We start from the raw sequence: 21,589 nt of genomic DNA, 5'->3' as shown, positions 1-21,589 counted from the left end.
CCAGCTAGATTTTTTTTAGTCTGGAAAAGAGATGACGAATATATGAATGGTCCATACAAAAATATGGTGGAAAATTGTTCCAGATTAAATTAAGTCAAAAGACAAGGGGGCACCATCTCTATCTGGAGAAAACAAGGTTAAATAACCAGGACTTCTTTACTGTGCGAACTGTAAATCTGTGAAATAGCCAAGCTCAGGCTCTGGTTACAGTAAAGACAGCAGAGAACATCAAGAACGATATAGATGCCTTTTTACATCTAAATAACATTGATGGCTACTGTATATACTCGGTGGCAGGCTGGGCTGGCTGTATACTACATTGTTCTGGCTGTATATTACAGGGGGCAGGCTGTATACTACAGGAGGCAGGCTGGGCTGGCTGTATACTACAGGGGGGCAGGCTGTATACTACAGGGGGGCAGGCTGGGCTGGCTGTATACTACAGGGGGGCAGGCTGGGCTGGCTGTATACTACAGGGGGGCAGGCTGGGCTAGCTGTATACTACAGGGGGCTGGCTGCGCTGGCTGTATACTACAGGGGGCTGGTTGTATACTACAGGGGGCTGGCTGTATACTACAGGGGGCTGGCTGTATACTACAGGGGGCTGGCTGTATACTACAGGGGGCTGGCTGTATACTACAGCTGAGCAGACTGGCTCTATGCTACGAGGGGGCAGACTGGCTGTATACTACAGGGGGCTGGCTAGCTGTATACTGGGAGGCTGTGACCAATGCATTTCTCACCCTCTGCTTATACTCAAGTCAATAGATTTTCCCAGTTTTTGGTGGTAAAATTAGGGGTCTCGGCTTATACTCGGGGTGGCTTATACTCGAGTATATACGGTATGTCATTCAATCCCTTCCCTTCCTCGGTTGAACTTGATGGACATGTTTTTTGAACCATATTAACTATGTATATATTTATGCATGTTCACAAATAGATAACATAATAGTAGTTGAAGGGGGTATCCTGTCTGCTACCTTGTAAATATTTCCCTAATCTTGTCTGCAAAGCCATGGCTGTTATTTTATCTAGGTTCTTTAAAAAAAAAAAACTGGAGAAAAATTGTACACATTGTAAAAAAGCTAGGTTAACAGCATAACAATAAATCAATGTGGACTCATTTTTTGACAGGCCATTTTTCCAGAATTATTAAACAGACACTTTAACCCCTTGCCACCAAAGCCTTTTTTCACCTTCCTGACACAGCCCTTTTTTCAAATCTGCCCTGTTGTTATAACTTTGGAACGCTTTAACATATCCAAGTGATTTTTACAATGTTTTCTCGTGACACTTTGTACTTCATGTTAGTTGAAAAATTTTGGTGGTATGTTTTGCATTTATTTATGAGAAAATCAGATGTTTGGTGAAAATTTTTAAAAATTCTTGATATTCGAAATGCAAAATGCTCTACTTTTTCGATAAAAAGTCATAACAGCAAAAAATAAATAAAACTTAAAGGAAACCTACCACTTAGAATGGCAGGGGTAAGCTGTAAGTAGCGAGCACCAGCTCAGGGTGAGCTGGTGCCGGTACTTACTTTCGTTAGTGTTATAAACTGTGGTATCGCGGTTTTAACACTTTTTAAACTTTAGAGCAGAAGGGGCTTCGGCGCGCGCAACATCTCTGTTATTTCCTATGGAGGCGCGCGCGCAGCGCCGAAGCGTCTTCTGCTCTAAAGTTAAAAAAGTGTTAAAACCGCGATACCGCAGTTTATAACACTAACGAAAGTAAGTACCGGCACCTGCTCACCTTGAGCTGGTGCTCGGTACTTACAGCTTACCCCTACCATTCTAAGTGGTAGGTTTCCTTTAATACCTAACATTCACCGAAAGTCTACTTTATGTTGACATGGTTTTTATGCATATTTCGTAGGATGTCATGGGGCTCTGAACTTTAGGTGTGCTGTTTCTCATTTTCATAAAAAATGCAAAACCCTTCTTTTGAGGGACTTGCTCAGGTTTCAAGTCATTTGAGAGGCCTAAATAATAGTGAAACCTTATAAATTACCCAGAAATACAAACTACAACCCTCAACATATGTAATACAACTTTTAAGAAGTTTGTTAATCCTTAAATTGTTTTACAAGGTTTAAAATAAAATCGTGTGCAATTATTAAAATTTTTATTTTTTATGCTAAATGATTGTGTTTTTCAAAAAATATATACATTCTTAGTGGATAAAATACAAAAACCTTCGACAACGTTTGATACCCAATCTCTCCCGAGTATAACAATACTCCATATGTGGTGGTAGCTGCTGTACGGGCACACGCCAGGGCATTGAAGGGAAGCTTCAAATCATGCCGAGCAGATTTGCAATGGATATACAATCTATTTTTTTTGTCAATTTGGACATATAAGGGCTTATTTTCAGCGACGTGAGATGCACTTTACAAATACTTCATTTTAGAGGATCATTAGCTTATTGATGAGATTTGATTAACTCTTGAATGTATGGAGGAAAAGAAAATCGTAAATTCTGGTTTCCTTTCTTCTTGTATTTTTTTAGGGCCATACACAATACCATAAAAATAACATGTTATCTTTATTCTATAGATCACGGTGATACCTCATTCATATAGTTTTTTATATGTCTTCTACATTTTTCATGAAGAAAAGCTAATATAGAGAAAATCTCATTTGTTTTCATATCACCATCTTTTCGGAGACCTAGCTTTCATATTTTTTGGTTGACAGAGCTGGTTTAGGGCTTACTTTTTACGCGTTGAGTTGTCCTTTTCAGTGGTACCATTTTGGAGCACATAACTTTTTTTTTTAACAGTTTTTGGAACATTTTTGAGAAGGGATTTTATGAAAAAAGTTTATCAAGTAAACCTTTATCAAGTTTTTTGGGTTTCATTTTTACGGCGCTCATCAAGCAGGTCCAATAAGGTTTCTAAGTTATTGTACAGATTGTTACGGAAGCTGCAATAACAAATAAGTAAAACATTTTTGGTGATTTTGTATTTTTTTTTTACAGGCTGGCTGTATACTACTGGGGGCAGGCTGGCTGTATACTACTGGGGGCAGGCTGGCTGTATACTACATGGGGACAGGTTGGCTGTATACTACATGGGGACAGGTTGGCTGTATACTACTTGATGGCTGTATACTGGGGGGGGGGAGAACTGTGACTAATGCATTTCCCACCCTCGGCTTATACTTGAGTCAATAGGTTTTCCCAGTATTTGGTGGTAAAATTAGGGGTCTCGGCTTATACTCGAGTATATATGGTATGTCAAATGTCGGAAAGGGTTAAACACTACTAATATATTTTTGTAATTATTCTTCCCTCTATGTTTTTAAATAGGAGACATATAATTGTGTGTTGCAAAGGCAAGAATAGAAGCAGAATTGGCAGCAATTTTTTAAATGATTTTTTACGTATTGTTTTCTTTTTCCTTTATTCTCTTTCTCATTGTCCCACAGAAAGAAGACCAAGTAAGTCTCTGAAAAAAAGGGAAATTACCAAGACAACGAGTGATGGCAAATTAACAAACAAAAATATCACTAGCGAGGACCAGAAAGTGCTTATGGAAGGACATGAAAGTTGGGGCAAAATGACAATGTTGTTCTCCTCCCCATCCAAATTCTTATTAGAATAAGATGTGTAGAATGAGTAGAATTCTAGCAGCTCAGGCTACTTGAGTATTCATGACTGCTTGACAATTGTAATATTAGAGCGCCTGTGTACTTCAGCAATCAACAGAAGTGCCGATGCCTTGGCTTACACATGGAACGATGAGCAGCAACGGTTTCATTCTTTATTAGGAGGCAATAAGCCAGCACTTCAAATGACTGAGGAAGAATAGCCAGCAAATTGTTACACAGGAGAAAATATAAAATGAAATAATGACTGTAACGACTTTAGGATGTAGTTAAATTAAGTGCACGTAAAGAGAAAGAGAGTGAGCAGTGATTGGATTAAATAAACACTTTACTCGGCCACATTTCTTATACAACTAGATAAAAAAATACCTTTTTTTGAGGAAAATTGTTCATATTTTCAGAAATACATATAATAGGAAAGCTGTAATTTATTTTATAAAGGAAAAAGGCACTCTGTGCCTATATTCTGCTCCTTAAGGAAAACCTGTCAGGCAAATTAACTCCAAAAACTTAATATATTTTTATAAACTGCCATTAGAAAGCATTGTCCCTATCCCTTCATTGTCCCTCTACATTCCTGTATACTAAAACTATCAGGGTGCGGTCACACGTTGCGTTTAACAAATTAGTTTAACCCCTTAACGCCGAAGCCACTTTTCACCTTCCTGACATGGCCCATTTTTTCAAATCTGCCCTGTGTCACTATAATGGTTATAACTTTGAAACGCTTTAACATATCCAATTGATTTCGAGATTGTTTTCTCATGACACTTTGTACTTCATGTTTGTTGAAAAATTTTGGTGGTATGTTTTGCATTTATTTATAAGAAAATCAGATATTTGGTGAAAATTTTGAAAAATTCTTGATTTCCGAACTTCAAAAGGTTCTACTTTTTCCACACATAGTCATAACCGCAAAAAAACTAACATTCACTGAATGTCTACTTTATGTGGACATGGTTTTTTATGAATACCCTTATATTTGTAAGATGCTATGGGGCTTTGAACGTTAGGTGCGATTTTTCACATTTTCATAAAAAACGCAAAATTCTGCTATTGAGGGACCTGCTCAGGTTTCAAGTCACTTTGAGAGGCCTAAAAACAACTTTTATGAAGTTTGTTAACCCTTCAATTAGGGGTTACAACAAAATCAGATACAATTTTGAAAGTAATTTTTTTTTGGCTAAATTAATGTGTTTTTCAAAAAATGTACAAATTCTCATTGGATAAAAAAACAAAACATTCTACAAAATGTGATACCCAATCTCTCCCGCGTATAACAATACCCCATATGTGGTGGTAACCTGCTGTATGGGCACACGCCAGGGCATCCAAGGAAACCTGCGCCATTCAGAGCAGATTATGCATTGTCACTTTTTATTGGCTATACAATCTTTATTTTTTTGGCAATTTAGACATATAAGGGCTTATTTTTTGCGACCTGAGATGCACTTTACAAATACTTCATTTTAGTCGGTCATTAGCTTATTGATGAGATTTTATTAACTCTTGAATGTATGGGTGAAAAGAAAATTTGGTTTCCTTTCTTTTTGTATTATTTTGGGGTCGTACACCGTACACTAAAAATACTATATTCTCTTTATTCTACAGATCACTACGATTACGGTGATACCTCATTTATATAGTTTTTCATTTATTTTTACAATTTTACTGGAAAAAAAACTAATATAGAGGAAATCTCATTTGTTTTTGCATCGCCATCTTTTCGGAGACGTAACCTTAATATTTTTTGGTTGGTAGAGCTAGTTTAGGGCTTATTTTTTACGTGTTGAGTTGTCCTTTCAATTGTCCTTTCACTTTTTAAAACATTTTTGTGAAGAGATTTTATGAAGAATGTACATTTTTTGTACGGCGATCACCGAGCGGACCCAATAATGTTATTGTACGGATTGTTACGGACGATACCAAATATATGGGCAAATATAAATTGCCAAATATGTTTTTTTGGCAATTTTGTTTTTTTTTACTTTATTACATGTGTATAGGGAATGTTTGTGTTTAGGGGACTTTAACTTTATTTAATTAATTCTTTTTATTAAAAAATGTTTTTATCTAATGATTTTAACTGTTTTTATTCACTTTTACAGGTTAGCTTGAACAGGCGATTCTTCACCTTACACAGTGTAATACAGATGTATTACACTGTGTAATGTAATGTGGTGTAATGTAGTGTAATGTGCAGATGTATTACACTGTGTAATGTAATGTGGTGTAATGTAGTGTAATGTGCAGATGTATTACACTGTGTAATGCTCATGCTCAGTGTGTTACAGCCGGGTCCTGCCAGAAGGCAGGGACCCGGCACCAGGGAGCAGATCGCGCAGGCTGGGCACTGGCAGTCCCGGGGCTGCGATCGGAACCACGGGGCGTGAGGTGCCCCTAACACGCCGCGGTATATATAATATATAGCCGACACCTGCAGCTTTTGGCCAGAAGTTTGACGTAATACTACTGCATTTTGCGGGAACGCACCTCCCGCGATGCAGTACTATTACGTCAAATGTCGGGAAGGGGTTAAATCAAACAGCTGAAGAGAGATTTGCCTAGTTAAACAGCTGTTAAGACTTGCACCTACAAAATGCAACCATTAACGGATTGTTAACGCATGTGTTAACATCACATTAAAGCATGTGTTTGATAACGCATCTGTTAACGCATGTGTTAACATTTGCGTTTTGTAAACGCAAGTGTTAACTGCTGTTTAATTAGGCAAATTTCTCTTCAGCTGTTGCAATGCGGTTTTAAACGCATGCATTAAACGCGACGTGTGACTGCACCCTCAGGTAGTAAAGCTGTATGCAAATTACCTGAGAGACGTCCAATGTGAATAGCAGAACATTTCAGATACTGTGTAGCTGATGTCTGTCTCACACATGTGAATAGCAGAACATGTCTGGTACTTGTGTAGCTGATGTCTGTGTCTCACATATGTGTATAGGAGGACACAGCATGTCAGCATTACACACAGACATGAGCAGGGGGAGGAGAGAGGAGGGGGAACAGGAGTGACATCACTGCCTCTGACCATGTAACCAGCCTCATTTACAAAATAATGATTCATTTCATAATGATTAATGAATGAATTGACTAGATAAAGGCTGGGATGAATCCTTGTTAGCTGCTCCAACAGGTAGTGGTGACAGAAATAGTTAGACAAGCTAGTGACATAATTTGTCAGCCTTCCTTTTTTCCTTTTTGGCGGATCTGCAAATACAGCACACCTTCATATGCAGGTAGCCTTGGTGAGCAGTGTATCTGAAAGACTTCCCGGGTCTGTACTCAACAGATAGAGATAAGACAAATGAGACTGTAAAGAGTCAAAGGGGTAATCCCATCTGGACAGTTACCTTTATTTTATTTCATTTGTCATATGTAAACATTTCTTCAATTGGATTTTTATTAAAAAAATTACCTATGTGAAGACAATTTCTTATAAATGTAGTCATATGGTCCATTAGAAACAAGACTGTGTGCTTGGATACGACCATCGCTGCTGGAGTGATTGCACAAAGAAACAAAAGGTTTTTATATATAAAAATGGCCGGAAGTTACTGCAGGTCCCACAGCCGTCCTGTGGTAAACACTGAATCCACGTGGTCAAGCTCAATAGCGCATGTCTGGCCACCGCTGCCAGACATAGGGTGATCGTATCCGAGGAAGCTATCTTGTTTCTAAGGGACAACGTGGCTACATTTATTAGAATTTTTTTTCACACAGGAACATTTTTTTAATAACATCCAATTGAAGAAATGTTTACATATGGGAAATGAATAAAAATAAATGAGAATGGCCAGATGGGAACACCCCTTTAAAGGGGCTGTCCACTTGCAATGTCTATATCTGTCACTGTTACTTTTCTTAAAAAATACACAAAATCTCACTTCTAAATGCAGATTACAAGATACTGACAAAAGTATTAACATCCTGTCTTAATAAGGTTATGATACACAAAGATTAATGCGGTTTTTCAGGGTTATGGTACGGCGGCTAATTTACGTCGTACTAAGATACTGCTACAGATGGGACACAAGGAGGATTGGGTCTTGGCTTCACTGGATTCAGGCAAGCGAGGCCTTTGACTTGGTAGTGTGGACCTTGTTACTCCACTCCCTGTACAGGTTTGGGTTTGACCCTGCATTTAATGGGTGGATATCTATAATATATAAGATTCCTCAGGCCTTTATCTCGTTAAATGAACAAGGCTCTGAAAAATGTACTTTGGAGAGAGGTACAAGACAAGGGTGCCCCCTCTCGCTATTACTGTATGCAATAGCAACGGAACCTTTGGCTTTCCAGCTGAGGTCAATTCTGATCTACGTAAGAATACACCATGGGAAGATCGGCTTTGTATGCCAACGACCTTCTTCTCTATATGGCAAAACTGAAAAGGTCCCTTGAGCATTCATGTTCCTACAGGAACCCATAACTGATGATGACCAAGGGAAGGGCCTGAAAGTCGTATTCCATTATAAATGTCTAGGGGTAATCCTTGCCAAAGACACCTCCCGTATGGATGACCTAAACATTAAAGGGGTATTCTCGTCTGGGCATTCACATTCAGTCTCACTAATCTTTCATTTATAAACATTTCTTCAATTGGATGTTATTAAAAAAAATGTTTCTGTGTGAAGATAATTTCCTATAAACATAGCCATGTTGTCCCTTAGAAACGAGATAGCTTCCTTGGTTACGACCACGTCACACTCTGGCAGTGATAGCCAGACATGCGCTATAGAGTCCTGCCTGACCTCCTGGATTCAGCAATCATTACCACAGGATGGCTGTAGGATATCCAGTAGCTCCCGGACATTTCATATACAAAAACTTTTTGTTTCTTTGTGCAATCCCTCCAGCAGAGGTGGTCGTATCCAGGGAGGCTTGTTTCTAAGGGACCATATCACTACATTTATGAGAAATTATCTTCACACAGGACCATTTTTTTTAATAACATCTAATTGAAGAAATGTATATATATGGCAGATTTATCAAACTGTATGTGAATGCCCAGACGAGAATACCCCTTTAAGCTCCTAACAGACCTATTTAAAACCACATTTGATATCTGGTCGAAGCTCTCAATATTTGTGGCAGGGTGAATTAATTTAGTAATAATGGTTTATGTCACCAAGCACATATTCTCCCCTATTCCTCAGTTATTCTTCAGCTCTGTGGAATCCCTCATAGTACCCTTTATATAACATAAAAGGTATAAAATCTAGCTCAACACTTTAGAAACCTGTAGAGGCGCTTTTGCAACAGAAGGTCCCTCAATTAGATCTTAAAAAATGGGGTTACGGTAAGTGAATGAAAGAACAGAGAAGAAACAAAAGATAAAGGAAGGGTGAAGGAGGGGGAGAGAGAAAGTAATACAGTGCAAATGGGCCAGATATAGCAAGGTCTAGGGGTGCAGAGAGGTTGCACCGGAGGAGGGGTGAGTAAAGTCCCAACAAAGAGATAAGATGGGCCAAAACTTAGCATGTCCTTCATTGAGGACAGAGGGGCTTTTCTCATTTAAACATATGAATGCAACAGGGATCAAAATACAACAGGAAACATTGTTAAACCATGAGCTGTCAGTTTTCTTTTGGCATCGGTTCCCCAGACACTACACGTGTAAAGCGCAAATCCTCTCTTCTTCCGAAATAAAGCTTCAACAGCTGAGGTGACAGATGCCAAGGAGCTATTTACTCTAATTTGTCTTTACTGTAAATGATCCAGGTTGCGTGTCCTCAGAAAAAAGTTAATCCAAGCCAACCACAGGGATGATATTTTGTGTCTGAGCGCTTCTTACAATTCACGAGCAGCTAAAGCTCTAATATCGTGGGCTGTGATTTATGCAGTATGTCACCGGCTGGCGTTGTTCTCTTGTAAAGTAGGACACAGGTACTGAATGATGACATGTACTTAGAAATGTGATGAGCCTATTTTCCGGAGCTGGTTCATTTGTTCTACACAGTTGGAATACTGGCATGACAGCCCGAGAGAAACTAAATCCAAAGCTCTTAACATCTTCATTTATCCTAGGCAGCTTGTGTTTTGGCAGACTTCAAGTTTGCCGGATTAACGTGAAGACAAAAGGTCTAAGTGTAGTGTAACACTTTCCCTAGTCCATTCTCCGCTGCTGAAGAGCCTCCTAATCTCTGACCGCAAGACATTTCTAGGTCGCTAGCACTAGTGAGGAACCCTAGAAAGTGCAAGACATTATTCACCTATTGTTTTCTAATTACACTTATGAACACTACAAGCCATCATGCACTGATATGCAAATTCTGGCCGTGTGCTAGACAATGTTTCAGCAGCTGGAACTTGACCATATTCACTTCTATGGGCTCATGCACATGGCTGTCCAAGTCTATTATTATTGTCATCTGCAAACAAGTGGAGCGGACGTTGTTTGAGTCCTGTGAAACTGCACGCATTGGCCCACATTTATTGACCCCTTAACGCTGAGGCCCTTTTTCATTTTTGTGTTTCTATTTTTTACTCCTCACATTCAAAAATCCATAACTCTTTTATTTCTCCATGTAATGTGATGGATTGTTTTCTGCGTAACAAATTGCACTTCAGAGTGATGGTATTTAATATTCTATGCCGTATACTGGGAAGCGGGGAAAAAAAAAATCCAAATGCAGTGAAAATGGGACACCAAATCTGTAAATGTTTTATAATGTTTTCATACAACTTCTGGCGCTAATAACTTTTTCATACTTCGGTGTACAGAGCTGTGTGTGGCATCATATTTTGCAACTTTTGATGTTTTCAATGCTACCATTTTTAGGACTGCATGGCCTTTTGATCACTGATTGATCACTCATTGATATTTTAGATATTTTTCAAAATGTCAAAACAGTGGTATTTTCTACTTTGGGCGCTATTTTCCGTTATGGGGTTAGAAGCCGTGAAAAAACGTTATTAAATTTTGATAAATATATAACTTATTGACCCAAGTAAAACCTATAATTTTTTTACTCGAGTATAAGCTGAGTTTGGGGTTTCAGCACAATTTCTACTCTGATTGATCCTACTATATATTGCCATACTACAGTCACGGAAGACCCAAGGCTGTCATGGCAACCGATTGCTGCCCCCAATGGCGTCAAGTCCAAGATGTCGCCAGGAACCAAATGTCTCCGGCCGGAGGCATTTAGGGGGGTTATCACCCGCAAATCGGTGCCAGCACCGACAAAGGTTGTTACCGGTGAGAGTTTGCTGCAATACAGTATATAAAACATCAAATGCACACACATATAGTATATTACACATGCAGTATATTCACATACATGTATACAGTATAAACACACCATATACACATACAAAAACACACAGATATTATATAGACCATCTATACACATATAACTGTTACAGCTGTTTATTGTAGCTCAAGGATAAAGCACAGTAATTTAACAATATCCAGAGGTCCGTTTGTAACTAGGGGTCATCTGTAAGTCGGGTGTTCTTAAGTAGAGGACCGCCTATATATAGTTATTGTCAGTCAGTGAGTCTTTTTACCCAAGGCCCATTAGCTGCCGACCACATAGGGGAAGTAGACGCTAAGAAGTAGCGATGAAGCATTTCTAGTGCTGCCGTTCTGCTCTCCCCTTCCCGACATTTCTTACTCGGCTGCCGGCTCAGCTGTGTATGTGGAAGATGTGCACTTTGTACAGGGAGTATATAGTTTTTTTTGTTTTTTTTATTTGACATCCTATTCTTTCCACCAGTAATCCCCAGACAAGTGAGCAACAATAGGGAATGTTTACATTTCCAAACTAAATTGTCTTGAGGTTTGTTTCATATATCCGCATTTAAAGTGAGAAAACGAGGCGGATGTTATCCACACCTCAAGCATGGAAAATCTACAGCAATGCAGGTATGTATGAACCTAGCTTACATCTGTATCTACCGGATAAATGCACAAAATAAAATGCGGCAACCATGCGGCGTACTTCTAGGACCAATAGTTTCCGTTGGTCAGTACTTACCTGAATTCTGAAGGAAAGTGTCAATATCAAAAGATACATTTGGTGTAGTTAAAATTCCTACAATGAATCATAAAAATAAATATTACATAAGGTTAGCATGTCAAACATGTCGCTCATGACATATCTATGAATTTGCTTTTAAGGTATTGTATACTTACATTTCAGAAATGCACTTATTAGAACTTTTATTTTCCATAAGTTGCTCTCTATATCCAACTCTTTCAAAATCTATGTTGTGTGATTAAGCACCCCAGTGTATTGTGCAGCCATTTTAGAGGTAGAGTCAATTATAATAAGTAATCAAGGGTCTGCTCTCTCATGAGACAGACCAGAACCAGTAACTAGAGACCATTTAGATGATTAATATTTCCTACAATTGATATAATGTCCAGGGATTATTATACTTACTTTTCTCTTCAGCTACTAAGTGACATTAAATATCTACTATTTATGTCCAAGTGCAAAATGACTATAAAGTAGAAGTTGATACTAGGTTTAGGAAATGGGTCTGCAGCGAGCAATTTCATGTAGCCATGTAATCAGCTCTTCTTATTTATGCTAATTTCATTCACACTCTGAAATACTAAACTTTTAAAAGTTTGGCTTTTTAGCACATGAACCATATTTTGTCTCAGATTCATATTCCAGGAATTAGCACGATTCATATTCAAATGGGTTATTAAAATATAAGCTAATATGTAATTAGTTGTTATTTAAAATTTTACTCCCCTTAGCAAAAAAAATGTTGTGGACATACATTATAATGGAGAATTAAAATGCTACTGGCCCTTGACTGTGACTTTGTCCTTGTGGAAGAGATGCAGGGCAGAAGATGGCCGCTAGTCACATGTCCACATCACATGTCCTGCACCTGCCTGAGCTGGTCATGTGGTCACCACTATGTTTGGCTGTAGTCGGGTGGTTGCAGTGCATCCTCTATGACCACTGTTATGGTGAGACATCATCTCTAGCAGTTACACACATCATTACCATGGTAACAGAGCAGGACAGTCTGTTGCATAATCACTGGGAGCAGTTACTCAGAACTGAAGGATCACGGGAGTTGTAGTTTTAGATTTGGAAATAACTCTACTTTAGAAAGCCCATAACATTTTGTGAATAATTAAAGCAAACTATTTAAAGGACATCTACAACCACGATTTAAGATTAAACGCAAATGAGCCTCAGGGGCTCCGGACTCCATTAATACCTATGGAGCCTGAAGCCCCTCGGGCACATTTGCATTCCGTCCTTCATCCTTGTGGTAGATGCCCTTTACGCTCCATTTTGTGATTAATGGCATTGAGTTTTGTTGTATTCCTTTATTTATAGCATTTTGGGGGTTTTTTGTATCAGGAATACACCTTTAAATAAATGCACAATAAAATCATATAATAACAAGCTCAAAAATTACTCTTTCAACTGAAAAACTGTTGGGTACCAGGGCAGAGGTTGGCAGACCTGCCCCCAACACAACGAGGCATGCAAACAAGGTCTTTAAAACTAATTTCACCTGTAAGGCTAGGTTCATAGCTCTGATTTTCTCATCTGTTAAGACGGATGATGCAACGTACATGTCTAAAAATTTATATTACATTGCCGCATACATTTTTGATCATACGTCTAGGTTTCTTTAACATATATGTCGTATAAGTCACATACGTTAGCATCCGTTTTTACACATAGAAAAAAAAATAATGTTTTTCAGATCCATATTCAGACAAAATAAAAACACATTTCAGGTTCATGCATACACTTTATGCATTCCCTAGACACCAATTTAAAAAAACAAGTTTACTTTTTGCATATGTTTTCCAAAATGACATGAAAACCGCAGCAGCCCACGTTTTCCTCAATCAAACGCATTGGACAACAAACATTCACGGTTTGTGCATTCGTCCTGCCCATAGCAATTGAGTGATAAACCAAGGGACACGTTTAGAAAGATAGGTAATTGGATTTCCCCCTTGGCCTCCACAATGGTGCACACCTTGTGTGCCTCTGCGGAGGTGTGGGGGGAATGTTTTTTTCAGTGAAAAATGTGTCTGTCAGCAGTATGCAAAAGCAAGATATGAACCCAGCCTAAAGGTTACCTTCAAAGGAATTTTCCATAAGCTATTTAACTTCATCACTTCTGTGATCTCTCACCCGTTTTCTATAATCATTTCCAATCAGTACTGTCTACAGTTTGGAGCCTATTCCTTTTGGAAAAGACTGGTTTGGCTATTGTACCACAACCCCACGTCATGTCCCTAAACTGCTTGAAAAAAAATACTTTGCATTGCCATATTCTGAAACCTATAACTTTAGGTGTACAGACCTGGTTAAGAAATCACTGCAGGATGAGACGAAATTTTCATTGTAACCATTTTGACAACTATGCGACCTTTACGCTTATGTGGGTTTGCCACCAGGAATAATCATTTTAATATTCTGACAGATCAGACAGTTTTGGAAGTGGAAATATGTAAAAGTATTATGATTGCCATTACTGTAGGCTCCTTAATGTACTTGAAAACTAGGGTTCTGATCAACTACTACTACAGTATATTATGAGTATTCTGCTTCTTTATTGTAATCTCACTCTATAAAACTGTAACAGAGTGTCGAATAATAGATTATGGTAACCAATCAGCGCACTTCAATCACTGATCCAAGATATCGGCACCCATGTGTAGTAGTGTAAGGTGCTGCAGTCGAGTCTGCCTGCAGCACTATTGGGTTATCTGCTGCAAAGGTTTCAGTCTTATTACCCGCCGCAAATTTAGAAGTGTGCAGTCCGTGAGCCCTCTCCATAGACCACTTCACCAGCAGCATATTAATTTTGGCCAGTCATGAAATAATGGAGCTGCCATATATAAGGTAGCATTGGAGGCATAATTTCCTATTCCTACTTTGAAAAACCTACTTTCACATTTCTTACTCAGAATTTCTTGCATTAAGACTACTTATAGCCCACAAGATTTACTTTCATTTTGTCCCTATGTAATCCAATCGAGCACAGTTTCCTTTGATCATTCTTACTGACTTCATGCAATGTCTAATGCAGCCCCACAAAACTAAAACAGTTGCCAAAAGGTTGTTGTAAGTTTACATACTCAATAAAGCTATTTTAAAACTGCCTTGGAGATTCTCCTTGGAGCCTCTTTTGTAGATTTTCTCAAAAAGTCCTACATGTAGCACTAAGACCCAATTTCCTACTGTTATATACTGCACCGAATAGTAAAGTAGGTAATCCTTTGGGTTATAATGACATATACATACTTCATTATGCCACTAAGGGCTCATTCACACTGCCGTCTGCTAGGCCGTACATGCGGCCGCAAGTACATCCCCATAGACGGCAATAGCGGTACGGCGGGGATCCGATGTGTGGCACCGATCCGGGCCGCACACCGCAAAAAAGATAGAGCATGCTCTATCTTTCGGCAGATGTGTGGCCGCGTGCCGCCATTTCCTATGGAGGAAGGAGGGGTCACCTCCTCCTCCTCTCCAGCACATGGCGGGATGCCCGCACGGCGTGTGCATGTACCCTAAGTGTTTATGCAGAGGGTTTATGAGCTGTGCCCTTTCCACACAGAGCAGGTGTCTGCTGTATTATACTACAAAAAACAAGTGTAAACCCACCACCATATTTGCTCCAAATGGCAACTCCCGATAAGGAATGATTTGCCTCCAGTCATTATGTTGTCGAAACCAGTCTATAAAAGGAGCCTCTGTATTAGAAAAACAAAGCTCCAATCACTATTTGTTTTTGTACATTTATTAAATGGAACCTGTCAGCAGAAATTGAGCAAATAGACCACTACCAGTATGTTGTCAAGCAGCGGAACACCTTCAAGATCATGTTCATTTCATGGCCCATTGGGGTGGCATCATCCAGAAAATCAACTTTGAAGAGAGATGTAATTTGGTTATGATGCCAATCACAGGGGAGGAGGCATCTAGAGATGGAGAGAGCTGGACATCAATAATGAGCTCTCAGCCTCTGAGCTTTGTACAACCACTTTACGTCTCACTTCAAAGTTTATTTTCTGGATGATGCCACCACGCTGGGCCATGAAAGAAAGATGATCTAGAAGGTATTAAGTTGCTTCACAACATACTGGTAAGTGCTATTTTATGTACATTTCTGATGTCAGGTTCCCTATAATAAAAATGTAACATTGACTGAAGCTCAATTAAATACACTTATCTCCTATTACAGAAAGTGTTTAACTGCTGGGGTCTGGCAACTAGGAGCCAAAAAGTACCCTGAAGTGACGCATTAATGCTACCTGCCATTCATATTCTTCAAAAGACATGGGTGGGGGTCTTCTATAATAAGTGCATGATTTTGGTATTGGTAAGCATAACTTTTGACATTCTTAAAGGGAACTTGTCACTTCTGAGTTTATTTTCTGGATGCCACCTCCAACCTGGGCCATGAAAGAGACATGTCCTAGAAGCTGTTAAGCTGCTAGACAACATATTTAGCAAGTCAATTTCTGATGACAGATTCCCTTTAAATACCCTTTCAAGACATGTGAAAACTGGCATTTATTCACAATGATTATGCATTAGGCTACAGAGGACACACGGGGACCTCCTATAGAGACTGTGGATTATAGGCCACGCTTCAGAAGTAAACGTGTCATGTGAAATGACAAAGTTAAAATATTAAGAAGTAAAATCCAGTAATGCTGGATGCCCCCCTCAACTCCACTGATAACATGGTTACTTTTATTTGTCTAGACACAGAAGCCTCAGGGGAACATCTCATCTTATTAGTAGTGTTTTACATTTGTGATATTTTACCCCTAAAACATGTCTGAAGACATCATTGCTTGCTTCAGGGAAACAAAAATCCGGAATAATTTCACTCCACCTCCCATTTCAATAACAGATGCATCATAAAAAACCCATTTCAATAATTTTCAAATATGCAGAGAGTCTATATTATGAGAACTTCACTTCCTTCACCAAGTAAAACATAGAGTTTTCTTTGGAAGTTGTTAACACAGATACTATTGTCAATTCAGAACCAGTAAAACATTGGCGCGGCTCAGGACATTGGCAGCATAGCATTTAATATCACAGTAAAGTCTTACCTTGAGGTTGGATGTGTATTTTAGATATTGCTTGAGGCTAGGAAATAATGAAAAAGGAAAGAAGCCCTTTACTACAGAAAACAGAACATAATTCATACATCAGTAAGCGCAACACTCACGGGCAACTTGTTTCTCCATTCACGGCAAGGCTAATGGGAAGCATCAGTATTTTGGAGGATAAATGTGTTGGAGACAGCCACACGGCTGCCCATAAAACCTTCATGTTTTGCTTTCAGAAGGAATAAATTGTCATTTGGAGAAACATATTACAAACAACAGTAAAACAGACTTAAACACCTAAATCAAAAAGCAGAAATATCTGGAAATTTCAAGTTCAACCAAAACTTTGGTGATAGCAAACATGATTTATTTTCTGGATTTCTATACATTTAAATAATAAAAATTCATTATTATAAAAAAGTTCAAACTCCCACCCACCCCTCACCATAAAAATATTGATCAATAGGGGTTAAAAAGTGTTTAAAGCACGCCTAACCGTTCATGACAAATTTTATAACTCATGTGTAGGTGAGGAAAACATTGTGGGGCACATTTACTTACATGTCTGACGGAGTTCACCTAAAGTGCATTGTCCGACGATAATGCACTGTGCCGCGTTTCACTAACATTGTGCGCCCGATATCCTGTATGTGTCGCTTCCCTGCTCAGGTCCGCCAGAGTTCACCTTCGTCTTCCTGGTGCATGTAAGTGCTTGGTCTTGCGACACAAATTGAAAGTGAAATCCCGCGCTCGGTCCGAATCCGTTGGATCGTCCGACGGACCCCCGATCTCTGTCGCAGTGCAGCTGTGACAAAATCCGATCCCGTGCGACACAATCCCAGTGGAAACCCCTGTTAAATACCTTTCAAAGCTGCAGAAATCCAGAAAACCGTGAACAGTCCGACGAAAGTGCGATCCATAATCCTTAGTAAATAAGCCCCTGTGTGTTCACAGTTTTCCCCTCTGCACAATCTATATGTTATTTATAATTCCCCTAACACTGCTGCTATAACTGCCTCCATCCCCCTCCTCTCTCTGTAGGCAGATATGTAATATGACATGTTCGCCCCAGTAGACTTTCAGGCTCATAAGCATAATTATAAAAGTTGATTTTAGAAGGAAGAGGCCATGGATAACAAATAGAAGAAGATTACCACAGCCACCATTCCTGGATCTATGAGTAAGTGTCCCTGGTTTATCATGATGGATTTTGATGGTAGATTTTCTTTAAGTATAACTCCAGCCAAATACACAAAATTGAAGAAATAGTGTATACTAAATTTGGGATTACAATACTAAATACAATTAATATTTCATTGGTTTCTTACCCAATATTTTGCTGCAGCATCCTTCATCTTGCATGTAAATGCAACTGCAAATCTAAATACGATAGTAAAAATGAAAAAAAGATTGCATAATGAGTTGACAAGACTTTAACATCTGCATCACCTACACAAATAAACTTACTACCGAGAGGTGTAAAAGCTCATGTCTTGTAGGAAAAAAAGAAAGCAGTCCTTGTAATAAAGTTGGCTACAAAAAGTAACAGCTTTTTTAACCCCTTACGATTTGGCACTACTTCATAGTGACTGTATTTTTATTCTTTGCCTTGTACGGTATTGAAATTGGATGAAAAACGCATCCGTGCCATTTACTTGTGGGCTCGGTTCTTACCACTTCACTGTGTGATCCAAATGACACATTTCCTTTATTCTTTGGGTAGGTATGATCACAGCTTATGAAGTTTATATAGGTTTTATTGTGCTTTAATAGATCTTAAAAATTAAATCCTGTACAAACTAAAATTTCTTAGTTTGGCCATCTTCTGTCAATAATAACTTTTTCTATACTCCGGTGGACAAAGCTATGTGAGGTGTGATTTTTTTGAGCTGACGTTTTCTACCATTTTGAGGAGGTTTGACCTTTTGATCACTTATTATTAGATTTAATATGTGTTGAAAAATGGAGAGAAAAAAAGAAAGCAGAGAATAACCATTTTATATCTTGATAGATCAGGGCCTTTGGGACGTAACAATACCTAACATGTTAAGGATTTTATTAATTTATTTTATATTAGTTCTAGGGAAAGGGGGGTCAGATTTGAACTTTTAGGGTTTTTTTTACCATTTTTTTGGACCCCCTACTTGGTTGATCCTACGATATACGGCCATACTACAGTTAGCAGTATATGGAAAATTTTCTATAGGTCTATAAAAGTGTGGCACTGGATCACTGTTACAGATCTTCAGCAAAGAGTCCAGACTTTCATGGCAACTGGTTGTCTCTCCGTGACGTAATGAGGAACGGCGATCAAAGCCAAAAGGTTGTGCCCATGTGCTTCCAGCAGCAGTCAAAGGGTTAACATCCTGTTACTTGTGGGTTTTTACTGCAATATGCAGCAAACACCAAGATTGAATGGAGAGGGCTCATCCCTTGAGTTTTTATGCCACGAAACTATTTACTACAAAAATCTGTCAAAGAGGTTAATATATTTCAAAAATCTATTTGTAATGGTTACCTGGAATTAAAGATACCTTTCTATCTGTTATTATGATGCTTGCTCAGCCTCTATTCTGCTCCAAACAGAAGCAGATGTGGGAGGGGCCTAGCCAGGCACATGCACAGCACTGACAGCGGCAGTTATTGCACAACTCAGTGCTACAGAGCGCTCGGCCTTCAGAGTCTCCTTCCACCTGCTGTGCTCAAATAGTCCCTGCATTTACTGATCCCCACCACAGAAGGAATCTGCTATTGGTGCTGTGTGTCACCTACCAAAGCCCTGACACTGCTTCCTCTCCTTTTATTCAATGTCAATATATACTTGAATAAGAAAATACATGACAAATTAGGGGGCATTCTGGTGCTCAGTCGGACCGTGCGCCAGATTTAACATGCAATATCCAATAGAGATGTGTTACACGCCCCATGTTAAAAGTGCAAAAAAAGTTGGTGCACTCTGTCGGGGCAGTGCAGGGGGCACCAGATTCATGAAGAACGTACGCCAAAAATCCTGAATCTGGCGCCCACTGCACATTACACAGGACACATGTACTATGTATTCTCACAGCATCATGGTCGGTCAGGTTGACATGCATGGCAGAAGTGTAGGTGGGTGCAGGGGAGGCAAACCTGACGTGTATCGTCACTCCAAAGTGACTTCGAAGTGAGGATACGCCTGGAGTTTGCCGTCCCTGCATTTTTCTAGACCTCCAACATATTTACACTTTACTGTCCGTCTGACCGACCATGATGCTTTGAGAATACATTGTTCTGCTCTACTTGTATGCATTGATTTTACAAAATTAGGTGCATTAACGTGGACCTTTTTAGTTGCTTTTATGACTTTTACTAATAAACTTTTGTATTTTTGTATTTTACTTTGGGGCCGTTAATTGCATCTCTTTCTGAGATAGATATAGATGGATGGATGGATAGACATGAGATAGATATGAAAGATAGATATGAGAGATAGATAGATATGAGAGATATATAGATAGATATGATAGATTGATATGAGAGATAGATATGATAGATAGATACTGTAGATAGATAGATAGATGACAGGTGATGGATAGATAGATAGATATGAGATGGATGGATACATATGAGATAGATAGATATGAGATGGATGGATAGATAGATAGATAACAGGTGATAGATAATAGGACTTGGATAGATAAATAGGTGACGGCTTCTCACATGTTACTGATCTTTAGCTACTTCCCTGCTAGTCAGGGACAGGGGCCCCTTTGCAGGACAGCAGGGTAGCATGGAGGGACAGTGAATGAAGGAGAGTACAGGAGGAGGACTGCAGCACAGCAGGGTAACATGGAGGGACAGTGAATGGTGGAGAGTACAGGAGGAGGACAGCAGTGTAGCATGGAGGGACAGTGCATGGTGGAGAGTACAGGAGGAGGACTGCATCAGGAGAGATCAGAGCTCAGCCTGTTACTTGTGTTATCTCTGCAGCCTCCTGTGTGACCTGACTAATGGTGGAGGGAGGGAGGGCTGCTACATTGCTATGCTCCATGTTAGGGGAGGACTCCTCTGTGCAGCAGATGTCATGTCTGGCTGCAGTTACCTTGTATCTGCTACTGCAGCCTCCTGTGTGACCTGACTAATGGCGGAGGGAGGGAGGGCTGCTACATTGCTATGATCCATGTTAGGGGAGGACTCCTCTGTGCAGCAGATGTCATGTCTGGCTGCAGTTACCTTGTATCTGCTACTGCAGCCTCCTGTGTGACCTGACTAATGGCGGAGGGAGGGAGGGCTGCTACATTGCTATGATCCATGTTAGGGGAGGACTCCTCTGTGCAGCAGATAGTCATGTCTGGCTGCAGTTACCTTGCATCTGCTGCTGGAAGCTCCTGTGACGCTGGTAAGCAGTGGCCATCACAGCACAATCTCTGCCCCTCCTCCTCTCTCACCTCCTATTGGCTGCAGTGTGTCAGCTGATCTCTGAGTGTGGAGAGAAGCTGTGAGCCTGTGGAGTGATCTGTAGTGCAGAGCAGCTGGGGGAATCCCTGTGCGCAGACTCAGCTGTTGCTCAGGACGGGACACAGCTACCACTAGAGGGCGCCAGCAACCAGGACAAAAGGAGTTATCTCAGTAAGGCTGCATATTTATAGTATAAGCCGACCCGAGTATAAGCTGAGACCCCTAATTTTACCACCAAAAAACTGGGAAAACCTATTGACTCGAGTATAAGCCGAGGGTGGGAAATGAATTGGTCACAGACCCAGCCAAGTATATAGCCAGCCAGCCCCCTATAATATACAGCTTGCCCCCAGTAGTATACAGCCACCCCAGCCTGCCCCCAGTAGTATACAGCCTGCCCCCCAGTAGTATACAGCCACCCCAGCCTGCCCCCCAGTAGTATACAGCGTGC

General features: G+C 39.8%; 1 protein-coding gene across 1 annotated transcript in view; it reads right to left on the bottom strand.

Annotated features, from left to right (window-relative positions):
* GLT1D1 (glycosyltransferase 1 domain containing 1) overlaps nt 1–21,589 on the bottom strand; it is an 81,542-nt gene that overhangs the window by 39,822 nt on the left and 20,131 nt on the right. The window contains exons 4-6 of the mRNA XM_072144371.1: nt 18,030–18,081; nt 16,702–16,738; nt 11,612–11,668 (exon numbers count right to left, since the gene is read on the bottom strand). Of these exons, the coding sequence (XP_072000472.1) occupies nt 11,612–11,668; nt 16,702–16,738; nt 18,030–18,081 (146 nt within the window). The remainder of the gene's footprint in view (nt 1–11,611; nt 11,669–16,701; nt 16,739–18,029; nt 18,082–21,589) is intronic.

This window comes from Engystomops pustulosus, chromosome 1 (genome assembly GCF_040894005.1).
Source record: "Engystomops pustulosus chromosome 1, aEngPut4.maternal, whole genome shotgun sequence".
NCBI classification, from domain to species: Eukaryota; Metazoa; Chordata; class Amphibia; order Anura; family Leptodactylidae; genus Engystomops; species Engystomops pustulosus.
This window is presented reverse-complemented; position numbering and strand designations above follow the sequence as displayed.